This window comes from Penicillium antarcticum (assembly GCF_028974205.1).
Source record: "Penicillium antarcticum strain IBT 31339 chromosome Unknown utg000001l_segment0_segment0, whole genome shotgun sequence".
Taxonomy (NCBI): domain Eukaryota; kingdom Fungi; phylum Ascomycota; class Eurotiomycetes; order Eurotiales; family Aspergillaceae; genus Penicillium; species Penicillium antarcticum.
In genome coordinates, this window is record NW_026695299.1 from 1616612 (window position 1) to 1635179 (window position 18568).

General features: G+C 51.0%; 7 protein-coding genes across 7 annotated transcripts; 3 read left to right on the forward strand and 4 right to left on the reverse strand.

Annotated features, from left to right (window-relative positions):
• Positions 1 to 327: 327 nt before the first annotated feature.
• N7508_000606 (KH domain-containing protein) lies at positions 328 to 2365 on the reverse strand (the record flags this gene model as incomplete). The annotated part of the gene is made up of 9 exons (XM_058458691.1): positions 328 to 351; positions 403 to 925; positions 982 to 1190; positions 1245 to 1409; positions 1460 to 1512; positions 1575 to 1596; positions 1785 to 1943; positions 2006 to 2085; positions 2146 to 2365. The coding sequence occupies 9 exons, from the start codon at positions 2363 to 2365 to the stop codon at positions 328 to 330; spliced, it is 1455 nt and encodes a 484-aa protein (XP_058324913.1).
• Positions 2366 to 2791: 426 nt separating this feature from the next.
• N7508_000607 (acetolactate synthase regulatory subunit) lies at positions 2792 to 3827 on the forward strand (the record flags this gene model as incomplete). Its single annotated transcript, XM_058458692.1, has 2 exons — positions 2792 to 3588; positions 3650 to 3827. 2 exons carry the CDS (start codon positions 2792 to 2794, stop codon positions 3825 to 3827), a joined length of 975 nt encoding a protein of 324 aa, XP_058324914.1.
• Positions 3828 to 4574: 747 nt separating this feature from the next.
• N7508_000608 (uncharacterized protein) lies at positions 4575 to 7403 on the reverse strand (the record flags this gene model as incomplete). Its single annotated transcript, XM_058458693.1, has 5 exons — positions 4575 to 4916; positions 4986 to 5158; positions 5209 to 5526; positions 5601 to 6545; positions 6605 to 7403. The coding sequence occupies 5 exons, from the start codon at positions 7401 to 7403 to the stop codon at positions 4575 to 4577; spliced, it is 2577 nt and encodes an 858-aa protein (XP_058324915.1).
• A 301-nt stretch (positions 7404 to 7704) lies between these two features.
• Positions 7705 to 8844, forward strand: argB (ornithine carbamoyltransferase; the record flags this gene model as incomplete). Its single annotated transcript, XM_058458694.1, has 1 exon — positions 7705 to 8844. One exon carries the CDS (start codon positions 7705 to 7707, stop codon positions 8842 to 8844), a length of 1140 nt encoding a protein of 379 aa, XP_058324916.1.
• Positions 8845 to 9543: 699 nt separating this feature from the next.
• On the forward strand, positions 9544 to 12660 carry N7508_000610 (Monooxygenase FAD-binding; the record flags this gene model as incomplete). Its single annotated transcript, XM_058458695.1, has 2 exons — positions 9544 to 10826; positions 11280 to 12660. 2 exons carry the CDS (start codon positions 9544 to 9546, stop codon positions 12658 to 12660), a joined length of 2664 nt encoding a protein of 887 aa, XP_058324917.1.
• A 1136-nt stretch (positions 12661 to 13796) lies between these two features.
• N7508_000611 (cut8/STS1 family protein) lies at positions 13797 to 14801 on the reverse strand (the record flags this gene model as incomplete). The annotated part of the gene is made up of 2 exons (XM_058458696.1): positions 13797 to 14659; positions 14726 to 14801. 2 exons carry the CDS (start codon positions 14799 to 14801, stop codon positions 13797 to 13799), a joined length of 939 nt encoding a protein of 312 aa, XP_058324918.1.
• A 415-nt stretch (positions 14802 to 15216) lies between these two features.
• Positions 15217 to 18544, reverse strand: N7508_000612 (ATP-dependent RNA helicase MTR4; the record flags this gene model as incomplete). Its single annotated transcript, XM_058458697.1, has 3 exons — positions 15217 to 15397; positions 15448 to 16013; positions 16067 to 18544. The coding sequence occupies 3 exons, from the start codon at positions 18542 to 18544 to the stop codon at positions 15217 to 15219; spliced, it is 3225 nt and encodes a 1074-aa protein (XP_058324919.1).
• Positions 18545 to 18568: the final 24 nt, after the last annotated feature.

The following is an 18568-nucleotide window of genomic DNA, read 5'->3' on the forward strand; positions in this document are numbered from 1 at the left end:
GGTCTTGCTGCATGATCATCACTCCGGTTGAATGAGCCAGAGCTTGAGAGACCAATGCCGTCAGTCTACTATTGTCAATATAACGATCAGTTCTATCCATCATTAAGCGAATCAGAAGTTACAACAATGCCAGAGAGAACAAAATGGCTAAAAGGGGTTCTTTGAGCAAAAAATTAACCAAAGGTGAAAAAAAATTTCATAAATCAGATCGCTTATCTTCCTCCCATTAGAATGACGAGAATCTGCTTTTAGTCGCCGAACAAAATCAAATGAACTTATCTGCAGCTGTGCTGCAGAAGGTAAGCTTCAGCTACGTTGGTTGCTGGCTTACAAGCCAGGGGGTGGGGGGACCTGATTCATATGTAAGTGAGAGCCAGGCTATCCATCTTTTAGTAAACATACCGCGCTGTATCCATTGCCCCCAGGAGGACCGCCGGGAGGTGGGGGAGGGGGAGATCCGGATCCAGGGGGCGGTGGTGGTGCTTCGCCGGCAGGGGGAGGAGGCGGAGCGGCGCCCTCCTGGGCCTGCTGCTGTTGCTGGGCAGCCATGTAGTACTGATAGTAGGCCACGTAGTTCTGATATCCACCGTATGCCGCATAGGGATCGGCGCCATAGTATTGGGCATACTGGGCACTATAATCAGCGGCAGGGGTTCCGGCAGCACCGGCAGAGCCAGGGGTTGCTTGGCCTGAGGGACTAGCAGATGAGCTATTCTGTTGAGATTGACGATTCTCGTAGCCGCCACCATACCCACCTCTACCGCCACCACCGTGGTAGCGGTCTCCACGGTCTCCGCCGCGGCCGTATCCGCCGTAGTTGTGTTGGGGTGGGTTTTCCTTGAAGCGCTGGTACTGTTCCTTAACATTGGCCAGGAGATCTTCGCAAAGCTCCTTCGCCTGTTGAACATCGTTGGCATCAGGTCCCCTATGAAAAACCGTCAGTCAATGCCCACAAGTAGCAAACAGACAAGTTAAACTCACGCAACATGTAAGAACATGGCCTCATCACTCTCGCGGCCAGTGCTGGACTCAATAAAGCCCGAACCACGGCCCTTGATCTGGACACGGCATCGTGTCTGTTGCTGGATGTGCTTTACGTAGGCACCACCCTGGCCAACGACCTGGGCACGCAGATTGAAGCCGGGCACGGGCTCAAGGTCGATAGGAATGCGCTCATCAGGCCATTTACGCTGTAAATGATTAGCATTTTTCTCGAGTTATGTTATGAGGTGGCAGTCCCATACACGACCATACTCATCCCGTTCAACCTGCTCAGGCTCCCGGCGACGGAATCGGCGTTCATCGACCAGGTTGGGAAGTTCCTTCTGCATCAAGTCGTCAATAATAGCAACCGCCTTTTCAAGGCCATCCTTGTTGGTGCTGGTGACGTGAAGATAGAGCGGGGGATTCTATAACATAAATTAGTGGTTGTTGGCTCACAATTGACAGCATCGCTCACCGCGGCCGTGGCCATGTTCTTGTCAGGGTAGTAATTGCCGCGCGTGGTAACATCTTGAAAAATGGTGAGCGAAAACTTCTTTTCGTATGGTATACAATATCAAAGGAAGGCGTACCGGCGCCAGTCTCATCCTTAATCTAAATCACGCGGCGTAGGTCAGCAGATGCAACAGAGGGTGGATGGGATGCTATGTTTTAAGTGAAGGGTAAGCTTCATCTAATCACACAAGGAGGGAAACAGAAGTCCAACCATGAGAAGCTCATGGCGTCCATCTCCTTTGGGAGGTATGGCTGGAATATCAGCAAGTGACAACGGGTGTATTTACCATCTTCTGAGTGGATCCCTTGGTCAGGGTGTAGCGATTCCGCAGATCATTGATCTCGATGTCCTTGATGTAATCGCCATCTGCAACGTAAATCTCGGCGTTCAACTTGGCTGCGCCCTCTGCATTGGGCGATCCATTTTCGTCGGCCTGGCCTTCGGTCTATAACTGGGTGTTAGCGATGACTCGTGAGTCGAATATTATGGAAGCGGAAGTGAAATTACCGAGCGGATAGGAGGGACATCGACATGCTGGATTCCTTTCTTAGCCTGCAGCTGCGCATTAATCTTGGCTGCCGCAGCGGCTATGAGGACCGGATGGTTAGCCGTACGGTCCGGGTATGAGTGGGACAAGTGGCACTTACCTGCAGCAGCGGCCGGATCCGAAACGGTTGATTGCGCTGCACCTGAGCCAGGGCTGCGAGGCTCACCACTCAGTGGGCGACTCAGTGGACTGCGGGTTCTGGTCGATTCCGATTGTCGGTTCGAAGGAGACCGTGAGCGGCGATCAAATCGGGAACGTCGAGGTTCGGGCTCAGTCTGATCGAAGCGCGAGCGCTTGGCGCGAGGTTCATCTTCCGCCATCTTGAGGTGTGCGTGAAGTGAGGAGAGTAAGAGAAGTACGATCAAAGAAACCTTGGGGAGGCCCAGAACAATTGCGGGAAGGAGTTTTAGGAGCGGAGACACGCCGAGGTGTAACGGCGAGACAATTAACGCAAATTCGAGGACTAAGCTTAGTTTTACGCGTGATAGATTTGTGCGGTTAGCGCGACAAACAACAGATATCAAATGTTTCTTCCGATTGCCTCATCTACTCTGCTTTCAACGCATTGAAAATTGAGATCATGTGCTTGTATATCACGTGAGGTTGATCCATATGCACGCTACACCGCTTCTGGACTAGATCCATTGAGTCAGCAGACGGTCGCCGAGGTCGGCCAACCAAAAAGAATATACCCTGGGCCAATCTGGAGTGATTCATCGCACAACCTCCCAGAAACCGATCACCTCATGGCTTTCAGGAGCCCATTGGCGCTGTCCGCTGGGTCAGCGTCGCTGCTGTCCTCTGCGGCAGCTACCGCTCGGTCTCGTACCGCTGCTGCGCTCCCCCGATTCACGTCCATTCGTGCATCGTCGAGCTCGACCTCAGCTCTTGCCTACAAGGCATTGCACCGTCGGTCTCCCCTGCCCCTGCCGGTCTCCGATGCCTCTCCTCAATGGGATGCCCCCACTGCTGTTTCATCCATCCTCTATGAGACTCCCGTGCCTCCCAGCAACCCTCCCAAGAGGCACGTCCTGAACTGTCTCGTGCAGAACGAGCCCGGTGTGCTGTCCCGCGTGTCCGGTATCCTGGCCGCCCGCGGCTTCAACATTGACAGCCTGGTTGTCTGCAACACCGAGGTCGAGGACCTCTCCCGCATGACCATTGTCCTGCAGGGCCAGGACGGCGTCGTCGAGCAGGCTCGCCGCCAGTTGGATGACCTCGTCCCCGTCTGGGCTGTTCTGGACTACACCGACTCCGCTCTCGTCCAGCGTGAGCTTCTCCTTGCTAAGGTCTCCATCCTTGGTCCTGAGTTTTTCGAGGAGCTGCTCCAGCACCACCGCGAGATCACCACCTCGCCGGACTCCCTCGAGAGCCAGAAGTACCACCAGGATGCTCAGTCCGTCCAGCAATACCACCCCCGCCACCTTCCCCAGAGCCAGGCCCTGCGCCACAAGCACGAGCACTTGGATGCTATCACCCGCCTGACTCACCAGTTCGGTGGTAAGATTCTGGACATCAGCACCAACAACTGCATTGTCGAGGTGTAAGTACTTCCTACCTGACTCATACTCACCGATCACAATTGACTCATGATTCTCTCACAGCTCTGCTAAGCCTTCCCGTATCGACTCTTTCCTTAAGCTGATCGGTCCCTTCGGTATCCTCGAGTCCACCCGTACTGGCCTGATGGCCCTTCCCCGCTCTCCCCTGTCTGAGCCCAGCGAGGAGATCGAGAAGGATGCTGCCGACGTCGTCGATGCCAGCACCCTGCCCCCTGGCTAAGCTGTATACTGATCTTCAACCCAAAAACATACATACCCGAGTAGGATTGAGTTAGTTGCGTCTTTCTAGCTTTCCTGTGTAGTTGATATAATTTGAAAACAAATGTTCTATCTTGTCGTGCTTTCTCTAGATTTCTTTTTATCCCACTAAGCTGTTTCTATAGTCAACAGTCAAGCAAAAGTTTGATTTATAGAGTGAAAAGCCATTTTTTTGCCAGAAAACGAGATTAGAAAGACATGGAAAGAGGCTGTTAGCAGACGCAACAAGCATGTCCTTCAAGTAAATACAGACTGATTTGGATTTTAGCCTGGCTTTGTGGACCCTGGGTCGCCATTCTCATGGAAGTAACATGTCAGTGACATCCTTGGAAGCCAAAAATACACTTACAAGCTTCATAGTATGTCTTATTAGCCGACTTGTCTTGGCTGTGAGGCCAGAGCGTTGGTGACATACTACATTGGATAGGGCTGTTCATCTGCCCGTGTCTCCCTCCACTGGGGTCTATACTCCACCCGGCGTCGTCGAATAGCTTCACCGGAATTGATTTTTACCAACAATTAGACAAATTTAATACGCTGCATGGAGGGAGGCTAGTTTTTAAGGTTGTAGATCAGGTCTATAGTTCTTTCCAACAAAACCGACACAAAAGAACAACCACTTAATTTCTCATTAAGCAAAGATATATAAGTATAAAAAGCATCCCAATTCCACTACCGAGCCAGAAGTAACGGAAACAAGCCAAAAACACTAAATCCTCACTTTTGCAGCAATCCCCTTTCCACGATAAAGAACTGTAGCTACATACTTCCCAATCTGCATCCCAACCTTAGCGACAGCATCCATCTCCAACGACTGCCCAAGCGCCTTCCGCAAAGCATCATACCCCACACCCCCAATATCAAGATCAACTGGTAAGCGCGGCGTCAGGGAGAGACCCGGCGGGACATTAAAGGGGTTGTGATTTTGGATGCGGCCGATTGGGTCCTTTTGCTCGTAGAAGGCTGTCGCGTCGATGGAGATTATTAGGATATTTGTTTCTGTTAATGGGGAGTAGAGGGTGAAGTCGGCTGTTGAGGACCAGAGATAGAACTATTTGAGGGATTGTTAGATGGTTACTTTTATGGGATGGAGTATTGGAGGTGGGTGGGTAGACTGTACCGTTGCATCTTGGATGAAGTGGGGTTGTTCGTCGCTGTCGTTGTCAGGGGAGCCTGGGGATGATATCGGTGGGATTGGGACGTTAATTGCGAGGTTTGATAGGGCTTTTCCTAGATGGGGGAGGGAGGGAATTGTATTTTTGTGCGGTTTTATGGTGATTGTTGAGTTGTATCCTAGAAATGTGTTAGTATGACCACCTACCATTGCATTGGAAATGACTCACCTGATATATAGGAAGAGAGTAACGTTCTTCCAGCATCCACGCCATCTGGTCCACTCAATTCTAACGGACACCATGAAAAGTCAATAGGGACATTAGTATTGTTCCCCGCTGCAACGGCAATATTGCGAGCAGTGATATGCGCCACAGCCGTGTCATTGTAGAGCATCAAAAAGTCCGCAAAGGGAACAGTGGCGGAATAATTTGTCGGATTGGTGAAATTAACCTGTGTAGACACAACCATCGAAGATGCAGTAGTATCTCCTAATTGCAATGATACCACGCGCGGTTTGAAATCACCGAGCAAGTCGCCGAAGGAAGCTATGACATTGTCAATGGCCAAAATTCTCTTGATTTATACTAAGATGTTCTAACTTATGAAAACGAAAACATACTCTTCACGGGAACTTTCCCTTCTGCGGGAATCCCGTGCACGGCAAAGCGACCCAGGCCGGTTGAGACCTTTGTATCTACGGTTGCAGCGACGCGCAGCACGATTTCTTTGCTACCGAAGAGCAATGCTTGGATGACTTCCGCCAAGAGTCCGTCGTTTGTGACTTGTAAAGGCGCATCCTCTATCGCGAACTCCACGAGGAGTGCCGATGAGCCATCTTCATCATTGACGAGGGTGGAGTTGGCGTCTTGCCATTTGTCGATGACCAATACGCCGAGCTGTTCTTCTTTGTAGTAGACATCTGAAAGAGCACGAACTTGCGGGACATCAACCTTGAAGTTCATCTCCTCCGGCAAGGCGATCAGAACCTTGACCACGGCAGAGACTGTGGGTTGAGATTCCGGGGAGTCCGGCTCCGCAAAGGGGTCTGGAAGAGAGAAGTGTGTATCGGACATGGTGAAGTTCTTCACGAGGTTGTCCAAAGCGTGTCCAGTGAATGGCAAGGGGACAGTCACGCTGCGCATCAGATCTACCATCCATGCCGGAGTTTCCAGTGACGGCGCATCAGCCCCTCGAACATATATCGTTGTCTCGAGGCCCTGTACATAGCTTGACACCAAGAAGTCCAGAGGAGACCCCTCGCCTCCCGGGCATTTAGAGGTCAGTTCGTCAGGAAGATTCTCGATGAGACCATCAACGCCAACTGGAGTTGCCTGGCCGGGGTGGACCTCGATCTCGGCCGTCTTCGCAGAAGCAACCCGGATATAAGGATCACCCGGTGAACAGTTTGGCACTAGGATGTCGAAGCCGAGAGCAGGAATGGCAAAGGCAATAGGAGAGTCAATCAACGACTCCAATAAAACATCCACTGCCATAGCCCCATCCTTCGCATCATGTACGTTCAACTTGAGAATATCAATCTCCGGTAGAGCAGGGAAATCTTTCTCTATAGAGAGGTCAGTTCAGAGTCGAACACCAACGAACAAAGGCAGTATAGCAAAATACCTTCAAATATTATGTTGTCTGTTAGCACTTGAGTTCCTAGAGCAATCAAGCCCGACTTGAGATGCAGCGTAGCCTTGCCCTTTACATTGAGACGACCCAATCTGCCCTCAATCCAGTCAATAGCAATCGCATGAATGCCTCGGATATCACCCGCTTCTAGATCAGCAAGGAAATCAACATGGGTATGATAGCCACTGCGGATGCTACACTTGATGGAGGGCACTGCTGCACGCCCAACAAGAACATTCCCATACTCCGGGAGATACACTTCAACATCCGACGGGCCAGTCTCAACCTCTCTGGCAATCCATGTCGCAAGCTGACCAAGGTTTCGAATGGACTTGTTCTTCACGCGACTTGAGTCCATGACAAAATCGCCCTGGACCCGAGCGCGAATGCCATCGGAGGTTGTGGAATCGACCGACACAGCCGTTGGTTTGAATACTGCTGCTTGTTGCGCATACTCTTTCACCACTGCCGGAGCAGCAAAAGCAAGTACCAATATCGTCAGGACACATGCTGTTAAGATAGCAAGTGAGATCACCGTCGGCCATCGTACGCGGCTCGGCTTCTTGGTGGGGCCGTCTTCATACGACCTTCGGGATGCGATTGAAGGGGACCGAGAAAATCTTTGCTCTGTCCCATAGTCTGTTAATCCATCTTCACGGCGGTGTAGAAGAGGTGTAGATTCTGTAGATAGTTCGAAAGATGGCCTCGGCCGGTCGGTGGATGCCCTATCGGGAGATCGTTCGGGGGGGCTGGACTCTTCATCCAGCAGAGGCCGGTTTTCCTCGGCCATTGTGACCGGAGATGTAAGAGTAGGTAGCGATAATCTGGAGCCTGGTATTCACAGAAGATGAATACAAGGCAACGCAGGAGAGTAAAGTCTGGGCTGGAAGAGGCGAAAGCGATGACGATAAACGATGATAACGGAATGTGGAGATCTGGACACCTTACCGCCCGGATTGTCAGGCCACAAGGCCACAAGGCATCAACGCACATCCACCCGGGTTTTATTGAGTCATTGGCTCGCTTTCTCTCCTTCAGGTCTCCCCTCCTATTCCCTCTCCCCAAAATTGCCATATACCAATCCTCCCATCATGGCTAGTGGTCTCACAGCTGCTGCCCGTTACGGGTCCCAAAGTGTAACTCAATTGGCCGGCTCTACCTCATTGCGTCGAACACTCCAGGCTAATGGACTCCGACGATTTGCCCACCAGACACCGACTACACCACCTACTTCTCCTTTCGCCCCCCGCCATTTGCTCTCAATCGCAGACCTGACCCCTACGGAATTCGCCACCTTGGTTCGCAATGCTGCGTCGCACAAGATTGCCATCAAGTCCGGGGCCATCCCCGAAAGCCTGATAGGATCTCTCTCCGGAAAGACCGTGGCCATGATGTTCAACAAGCGTAGCACTCGTACACGTGTATCAACAGAAGCCGCCGCCGTCCAAATGGGCGGCCACCCCATGTTCCTGGGCAAGGACGACATCCAGCTCGGTGTCAACGAGTCCGTGTATGATACGTCCGTTGTGATTTCGTCGATGGTGTCGTGCATCGTCGCGCGTGTCGCGAAGCACTCGGATGTTGCGGATCTAGCCCAGCACTCCACCGTGCCTGTGATCAATGCACTGTGCGACTCCTTCCACCCTCTCCAGATCATCGCCGACTTCCTTACTATCTACGAGTCCTTCCCCACCAAGGCAGGCCCGCTCTCCGGCCTCGGCCTTGATGGTCTGAAGATTGCCTGGGTTGGCGATGCGAACAACGTCCTCTTCGATTTGGCTATTGGTGCTACTAAGATGGGTGTGGATATGGCTGTCGCTACGCCTAAGGGCTACGAGATCCCCGCGGATATGCTTGACATCATCCAGCGGGCTGGCGAGGGTGTGCCCAATGCTGGCAAGCTCACCCAGACCAACGTCCCCGAGGAGGCTGTCAAGAACGCCGACATCCTGGTTACGGATACCTGGGTGTCCATGGGCCAAGAAGAGGAGGCCAAGAAGCGCATGAAGGCCTTTGAAGGCTTCCAGATCACTGCCGATCTGGCTAAGCGTGGTGGTGCCAAGGAGGGCTGGAAGTTCATGCACTGCCTCCCCCGTCACCCCGAGGAGGTGAGTGACGAGGTCTTCTACAGTCCGCGCTCTTTGGTCTTCCCCGAAGCCGAAAACCGTCTGTGGGCGGCTATTGCGGCATTGGAGGGATTTGTTGTCAATAAGGGTAAAATTGTGGAGTAAAATATTCCGTACGGAGTAAAGGGAATAAGGATATAATTCCATGTATATAAAAATTCGGAATCTCATAAAATAAGCTTCTACATACATCCGACCAATGAGAGGAGCCGTGATTTCCTATCGCCCCATCCCTATCCGACTGCCCGTGGGGCTTCGGATGTTGGACGCCACCATTTGGCGGGGCATCCGAACTGACCGGGCTATCCTTTGTACTTCAGTGCCAGCATATAATCTGATATGCAGGTCCATGACTTTATAGTCACACATTACCTAGGTGTCATAAACACAGAATTGATCACCATATAATCTACAACTTGCGTTAATAAACCGGATGCAATGTTTACTCCGCAATGTATAATATTCTATACTCGATATGACGTTCCGATATAACTTTTTTTCATACCCGAAGATGGCGAACCTTAAGGCGAGGATATGCAACTGAGTTATAATCTCGGTAGACCGGTAAATCCGGAGTAAAGACTCGGAAGTTTCATAGAACTTCGCACCCCACGCTTTCTCCACGCTCCGAAGACCAATACCAAACCAGTTGATCGGAACGGCAATCCTGGAGGCGGAGACGGCGTCCCGATGGCCATACTTATGCATCGCTCATGAACTTATAACAACCACCTATCTCCTCTTCTTTGTGAACAAGATACCCTCCTCCATTTCCTTTCTTTTGTATACTTTATACCTTTCACAATGGGCTTTGAAGACAAGCGTATAGCCATCGTCGGCGGTGGCCTCGGAGGCATGTCCTTCCTCAATGCCGCCCTATACACCGGTCTGAAGAATGTCCAACTATACGAACAAGCACCCCAATTCGGCCAAGTCGGCGCCGGAGTGAGCATCACGTCCAACGCCAACCGCATCCTAGACACCTTTGGCCTGAAAGAGAGCATGACCCGCTATTCATCCGGCCAGCTCCCGGCCTACATGGAATACCACAACTATAAGACAGGCGAGTATGTGGGCCAAATTGAAGAATTTTCGGAGCCCCCCACTCGTCTCCTGCACCGCGCCCACCTCCTCGACTCGCTGAAGGAGCGTATTCCCGAATCACGCCTTAGCTTGGGCAAGCACCTCAAAACTGTGGACCGCAATACTGCTGCCGGCTCAGCCCCATATACCCTCCATTTCCAGGATGGCAGCTCAACCGACGCAGACATTGTCATCGGCTGCGACGGCATCAAGTCGAATGTGCGCCGGGATATGGGGCTCGGCGATGACCCCAACTACTCCGGCCAAGTTGTGTACCGTGGCTTCGTCGACTATAAAGATCTCCCCACTGAGACGGCGCAGCTGCTCCGCAGGACTGTCAACTTCCGTGGTCCCAAGCGCCATATTCTGATCTTGCCTATTGGTAACAAGGACACGCAGACCGACCGTGCTGCTGTCATTGGTTTCATGTCTGAGCCTATTGAATCCTGGGATACCGAGGGCTGGATGGCCCGTTCCGATATCGATAGCTTGCACGAGCATGTGCGTGACTGGTGTCCGGCTGTGCAAGATATCATTGCTGGTTTGAAAAAGGGCTCGCCTGATGGTAAGATGCTCAAGCAGGCTTTGTATGTGCGTGACCCGCTTGAGAAGTGGTATGAGATGAAGGCAGATGGTCAGAAGGATGCTGGTATTATTCTGCTGGGTGATTCTGCTCACTCCACTCTTCCCCACCAAGGCCAGGGGACTTGCATGGCTATTGAGTCCGGCATTGCCCTTGCTACCGTTCTGCGCCACTGGAAGGGTGATAGCCTTGAGGATGCGTTCAAGTTCTACCAGAATCTGCGCAAGCCTCGGACGGACCGGGTTACTAAGACTAGCTACGAGGCTGGTAAGCTTGCTAGCTCTGACTCTCCTGATCAGCTGGACAGCACCTTCAACCCTGATGCTTTGATGGAGCGTATGAAGTGGATTATGGAGTACAATGTTCTCGAAGACTTGCGCATCAAGGGTGCTGATGTGTTGGACTTCCAGGATTCACGCCTGTGAGTCGATGCTAAAAGATTTTGAGCTGTATATATTCCATGGCTATCTTGTATAAATTAATGCATTTCTCTGTTGATTTTGACATGATCTATATGAGCTCAAATTGTAACATGCTCACCGCTAGCCCTAATGACCGCGCCACCATCATATGATAAGTATACTTCCTGTGTTACTATTGTCAGTCCACCTCGACAAGTTTTATTAAATGCTCAGTTGCTATAACTCAGTTCAATTTATTTTTTCCACTCTTTTTACAGAATGATCGTTTTCAAAACATCGCATTGCCGGGCTCGGCTTTCACATGCCAACCGCACGTGCATCAACTCCGCATTTTCCCCATCTTCGCCGTTTTTCCTCTTTTCTCCATGTTGGACCCCATAATGGAGGTGAATATCAGACCTAAATCCCATTTATAGCTTAAGGAATACTAACAAACCACAGTTCACCACAAGCTCGGGTGGCTTTCGCTCGCGGCGCTCATACCCCAATCTCAACCACGTCTCTCTAGCACCACTGACCCCACGATTCCCCATAGACGACGACACAGAACCAACAGACTACTTCAACCACGAAACCGACTCTCCAACAACCACAACCAGCCACGAATATCCAGCCCCCTCCTACCTATCCAGCATCTCAGTTCCAAGCACGCCCCCAATCCTCTCCCACTCACGCAGCAGCTCACGCAACCGGCACACACGCAGCAAAAGCTCCAGCCGAACAGGACCCTCAAGTGACTCAAACCTGCACAGCCACGCCATCTCCACGCCCCTCCATCACAGCAACACAATCAAGAAACCAGCAAGCACCTTCCCAGGCCGTCGCCACGTCCCAGAAACGGATACATCACACACGTCCAAAACAGACGCAGAATGGATGCTGCGCGCCGGCATAGCATTGGCCTCGTCAACGCGCGAGGAAAAAGGCCAGAGCTGGCTCTCTAAACGCGAAAGCTCGACTAGTCTTGTTGAAATGCGTGATGATAATACCGCTATTAATTCCCGCCACCACCACCACCGCACCAAATCAGGCACATCATTACGCAAATCCCGGTCCGGTGCTTCAACGCCTGGAGGGCTTGGTGCACTATCCCGCCGTAGTTCTCGGTCTAGGGGTGGGAGTCGGCGTGGGAGTCGGGTTGGGTTGACTATGACTACTATCCCTGTATCATCATCATCACCGAATACGAATTCAGCAGGGCGGATGCCCAGTTCGGACTCGGGTCCTGCAACGGGGGCTGCGACTGGGACGGCTAGTCCTGAGATCCGTGGGCGGGGAAGTCTTGTGCCTGACTTTGTAGATGAGCGTATTCGCGCTGAGATGGCTACTTTGCAACACCGAAATCATCGCTCCTTCTCGGATGAAGATTCGGAACTCTGGGATGGGGAGGATGTCGATACATCAGAGTCCGAATATGACTACGAGTCTGATGAGACGCCGGATGACTTCGACGAAGCAGATTTGCAGCAGTTAACGCGCGAGCGCGGATTCGGGCTTGGAGGGTGGATTGACCGATTGGTTGAGTGGACCCTTTTTGGGGTTGAGGAATGGCCTGCGTCTGTACCTGATGCTGCTGGTGCTGTTGCGGCTGCTTCGAGGATTGGAACTGCGGAGACGAGTACTACTGTTACGTTTGAGGAACCAGTTATTTTGGAGGCTGTGGAGGAGAGAGAGCGTGATGATTTGCTTTCGGTTGGGGAGGCGTCTGATGATGGTAATGGTGACTCTGAGAAGGCTGATGAGGATGTTGTTCCTGTTGAGAAACCTGGAGCGAAGGGTGGGTGGGAGGATGCTGGGTGGTTGTTCCGTGTTGTGAAGCAGGTGTTGGTATGAATTCTTGAGAGATATCTTCCAGAGGGATGTCTGTAAATACGTTTTCTGCTTTTGTTTCATTGGTGTTACTTTAATACCTTAATTCTCCCAGATTGTCTATGAAGTGAAGCGAGCTGGATATGCTATTATATACTATGCATACAGCCTAGCAAAAATGATAAGTTATGACTAAATGAAGTACTCATATCTTTCAAAACCGAAGAGCTCAGTATCCGTTCTATGAAAAAAGAAGAATAATAATAAGCGATTGGATTGAAATGCAACAAGCTAGCGTAAAAAAGATGGACCAACCGACCACCCAGAACACATAAAAAGGCAAGTTGCACGAAATATCAGGACCAGAGTGTACCGTAGACAAAAGGGGTAGATGAGGCATCTTTCTTTCATATGGTAGGACAACGTTTTCAGCTGACAGAGCCAGAGCTGAAAAGCGCGAACGGGCCTAGGGACCACAGATAAGTCAGTCGAGCTAGGACCAAGACCGCTGCTTTTGACGAACACGTATTTCATCGGATTATGCAAATGACAAGAAGACACGGACAGGAACAAGACAAGGCGGTGCTCGGAAGTCAAAAAACAGAAATGGATGTTGGAATTCAAAAGCATCCAATATAGAGACAGGGAAGGAAAAGGACAGGAATGTAAGCGATTCCAGCGCATCATTTGATGTTGGAAGGAGAGAATGGGAGTTTGGATGGAGTACATGGTAGATGCAAGGTAAGACGGAAAGAAAGAGAAGTAAGGGCTTGCGTGGGAATTCGAAATACGACAAAAGAGAAAAAAGGGACAAGAAGCAGTACTGGGATCTGAGCGAGTTGAATGGGAAATTTGGCGCAACATTTAAACACAGAAGATTCCAGCCAGTAAAAGAGAAAAGAAAAAAGAGACAGAAAGAAGACTGTCATTGGATTCGCCTTGAGTAATATAACGCCATCTGAGACCATGTCGATTCTAAGGTCATGCAGCAGGTATCGTGATCGTGACATACGTCGAAAATTGCGCGGTCGAAGGGGTATGGACCGTATTTCAAGCTTGAGCGTGAGCCGGCATGGGTGTGAGAGGTGAAGCCGGGACGCAAGAGCGGTGTGTGTTGTAGAGGTGGTCGTTCATAAAGTAGATCGGAGCAAGCTGATTCATCACCACGGTCCAACCCTAACTGGGGTTCCCAGACCATATGTGCCCGAGAGAAGTTGGTCCCGTATGGAGCCCATCTCGCCACTAGATCCGTGGGTTGGTGTTTCTGGTCCGTTCATCCATCCCAGGCTATAACCCAGTTCGTTGACTGCTCCCTGTAGCTTTCCTCCAGAAGTCTGGTTGTGCTTGGCCAGCTTCTGGTCCCAGCCACCATACTGCAGCTGGATACCGCCACCTCGTTTGGCGGCTTCCCGAATCACCAGAATCCATGCCTTGCAGATTTCGTCATAGGCGGAGTATCGTTCGATGTTGTTCTGTGGCGAGCTCCAGCGAGGCAGAGCGTGGATGATATCGGTTGCTCCGTCTAGGTAGCTTAGAGAGGTGGATGCTTGGGATTCGTTCGGCGGGAGGAAGTTGGGAGTGAAATCACTCAGGGCGTCAAGAAGGTTTGTGAGTGGCTGTCGGACTCGGTTGTAGGCATAGTCCGACTCAGTGTTACCCCCCAGCGGGAAGGATGACTGGAGAGCGGCCTGGTAGTTTCGAAGCACTTGGAGGGTTGAAGAAACATTCGGACGGGGAGAGGTGTGCACAACCTCGTCGGCGAGCTGAGGGTGACGCTCGCACATGGTTCGTACCACTGTTCTCAACGCATCTGTGTCGAGGGTTTCTAGCAAACGAGGGAGAGACAGAGGTCGACCTGAAACATTCGGTCGGGAACGTTTGACGTTACGGTAGTTGTGAGGGAGTTGACGAGGTGTGAAGGCGGGAGAGTTGGTAGGCGAGGCAGACATGCGTCCATCATGATCGTTGCCATCGTCATCGGCTTTCCGTTTACGGTTCGAATACGACGACGACGGTGTAGACACTGACATATTTGTTAGCACTTTCTCGCCAGGCCAGAGAACAAAATGTTGGAAAGGGATAGTCTTACTCATACGGGAGGGAGAGAATCGGGGGTTCTCGTAGAAGTGAGGAGGGACAGGAGGTGTGGCCACCAGACTGTTCATGATGACAGCCTAATGGCAAAGCAGATGTTGTGGTCTCGAGAAAGACCGAAGAAAAGAAAGACAGGGGCAGTCAAAAAGTATGCCCAAAGGTGAGGTGGGGAGAGAAAGGTCGAGAAGAGAAGCGGTGGAGAAAAAGTAGGCGTTGCGGGCGGCAACGCAATCCCTCTGTGCAGCTTTCAAGGAGATTTGCCTCGCAGTGAAAAACTGTCTATAATAAGGTGATGTTAATACTATTTTGTTTCAGATGATTCTTTCTTTTTCTTTCTTTGACATGGTCCAAGCTAAATGGGTGGACCCCACTGTTTTCGGGCAAAGCTACAGTACCCGCATCATCTACATCTACTACGTCGTATGGGTAATGTGACATAAGTATGCATTTTGCTTGATACAAAAAAATGAATATGGGATATCGTATCTACAAGTACAAAGATTGAGCAGCAACAATGTCGCGGCGGATCTTCGTCAGAGCCTCTTCGAACTTGCTCTCCAGGTCCTCGCTGCCCATGACCTTGGCAGCCTGTGCCATCTGCCGCAAACACTCTTCCAGCCGGCGGAAGACACGGATCAAGCTTCCCTCGTAGACGTCGGTCATTTTGCTGGTAAGAAGTTAGTACATGGATAGTGAGACAGGACGGGGCATGCTTACCAGATATCGGCAAAGGACTTGCCATGGGACCAATCGTAGACCACCTCCATAAGCTCCCATTTGAAGCTTTGAACATATTCATCCTCATTCAAAGCCATTTTGGACTCCTGGGAAACCTTGGCGATCGTGCGAGCTTGTGTTTGGATCTCCCGGAGAGGCTTCGCCAGCTCATCCTTGGACAATGGAGGAGCTTCCTTGACCTTCTCTTCAAACACGAAACAACTCATAATGGCTGCAATCTGCTCAGGAGTAAGGTTGTTGAAGAAACCGTTAAACAGCAGCTCACTCAGCATCAGCTCGTCACCAGAGCTAATCTCGCAAGCGACCCGACCCTTCAACTGAACGACTTCATCCTCGTTGATAAATCCGACTCGACGCAGCACACGCTTACGATTCTTCAACTCTTCAAGTTGCATGATCTCCATGGCGTCAGAGATCTTCTTCTTGGCGGCCTTGATCTCTGTTCCCAACTCTACCTTCTCGGCATATTGTTCATAGAGTTCGGCCAAACGAGGTGAGTTGTGGAGAGGGTTGCTCAGCAAACGAGATTCGAGGACTTCGATTTTCTGTACCTCGTTAGTAACGCGAATCATGTATTTAGAACGAAATTGAATCTTACCCGTAGTAGCTTTTTGAAGGAGTCATCCGTGATTTTCATATTCTCGATAGCATCAAGCAACGGAAGACCATCTGGGAAACGTCGCTTGATTTCATCCAAAGACTTCTTCACCCCGCTTCGCGCGTCGGCCCCCTGGATATCCTTCGGGAGGAAAATCCGAATGTGTGAGATTTCATGAATGCAGCTGAGCACAATGGGCACAACTTCCATACGCTCCTTTTCTCCCTCCTTTGCGGGTTGAATGCCGGACGGGATGTCTTGGTGAGATTTAGTGCCGATGGATGGGCCCTCCGCAAGCCTCAAAAGCACATCGACAATGTAGGATTGATGAGGGGTTAATGGCTCCTTTTCATTCTTCGCTTGTTTGCGTTGGGTTTGCTTGACCACGACTCCCCATCCAAAATCTTGGCCTTGATGTTTGATATGGACAAGTCTGCCAGGCATAATGAAAGGCAGAGAATAGTTCGGGTGGCTCACAACCTGCTGGACATCATCTGCGAGTGTGTCCAGGTGCTTCCTTAGGTCGTAGTACTCGCGAATGGTGCCCTCATCCGGAATGACCATGTTGGTCCGTTTGTCCTGCAAATCCTGAAGCTCTTTCTCCAAACTTGACACATTTCCAGTGGTCTGGAACTGCTTGAAGCAACTCTCCAGCATGAAATCGGGCGATATGCCTTCCACACGCAAAAGATTGAGAATCATATTGTAGCCAAGGTGGAATGCGGAGTTGAGTCGGTCCTGTTCACCGCGCACAATTTCCTTCGCCACAGCTGGGTCCATTTCTTCGCCAACCATCATGATTACGATACCACGGTCATCGAGACCTCGTCGACCAGCGCGACCAGACATTTGAATAAATTCAGATGGGGTGACCCAGCGTTGGCTGGTACCATCGAACTTGCGCACACTCGTGAAAACAACAGTCTTTGCGGGCATGTTCAGACCAATGGAGAAAGTTTCAGTGGCGAATAGAGCTTTGATGAGACCCTCCTGGAACAGAATCTCGATGGTTTCCTTAAGAATAGGCAGCAAGCCAGAGTGGTGAACACCAATACCTCTGCGCAAAAGCGGAAGGAGATTTTCTATTTGAGGCAATTTTTGATCCTCTTCGGACAGCATTGAGATGGCGCTTTCGAAGACCTTGGTCACCATTTCCTTCTCCGAGTCATCGTTGAATGCTAGTTTGGACATCTGCAAAGCGCCTTCCTCGCATTCACGCTTGCTGAAACTGAACACAATGACAGGGTTCAATGACTTCAGCATGATGCTCTTTACGACTTTGTAGACATCCGATGGGCCCTTGTTTCCACCCTTGTTCAAAGACTTATCCTTGCCCTTTCCTTTGCGCTTGGCCATCGCATCGGCGGGATCATCACCCTTCTTGTCGGCAATTGAGCTCATCGCCTTCTGGAAATTTTCTTCGCGGAACACTCCCTTCTCGTCGACAATTAGGTGCATGCCGTCTCCACCAGCGGGGAAGAAATAGTTCTGAAGCGGTGTAGGACGGTAGTTGGTGTAAACGACGTGGCATGGTTGGTTGTGCATCTTCACAATCCACTCGGCGAATTGCATAGCGTTGGGGATAGTAGCAGACAGGAAAACGTAGCGGACCTTGTCGGGCAGGAGGATGAGTGTCTCTTCCCAAACAACACCACGGGTTGGGTCTCGCAGGTAATGAATTTCATCGAAAATGACCCACTGTACTTCACGCATAATCTCAGAACCACGATACAACATGGAGCGGAGAATCTCAGTAGTCATAACGAGGCAAGTAGCTGTAGGATTGATTGTCACATCACCAGTCATCAAACCACAATCACCAAACTCGGCAGCAAATTCACGGTATTTCTGGTTAGACAGCGCCTTGATTGGACTCGTGTAGATCACTCTCTGGTTCTTCTTCAAACTTTGCGCAATGGCATACTCTGCCACTACGGTCTTTCCTGCACTAGTATGGGCCGAGACCAGAACGCTTTCCTCGCGTTCAATTGAGGCGACTGCAAGTTGCTGGAAAGGATCAAGTGTGAAGGAGTATTTCTTTGCTGGCTCTGCTGGCGGCTTGTGCTCCGAAAGAGGCACGTAGGGATAGTTCGGAGGATATGCGACCTGATGGCGCACTTGGTGGGATACTTTCATAGACTCTTCTTCACCTTGCAGTTTGGCAAGCTCGACTTGTCCTTCGGTTTCAAAAGAATCCGCAAGTACTGGCGCAGGTTCATCGTCCAATTTGGGTCGCTTCGCATCGGGTTGATCGTTCTCGGGAGTGGGTGCTTCGGCGACTGCCGGCTTGGACTCTGTAGCAGATGCATCTGGCAAGACGGTATCCTCGTTCGGTTCAGTCTGGGCGTCTTCGGGGTTCTTGACGTCGCCATTCACCTGGCGTTTCTTGCTCTTGTCCTTCTTGGGACGTTTTGGGATAGCCTCGGACGGGGTTACCGCCTGAGGCGTGTCCTCAAAGACATCAAAGAGCTCATCCATCTCCAGCGAAGCCGAAATATCAAT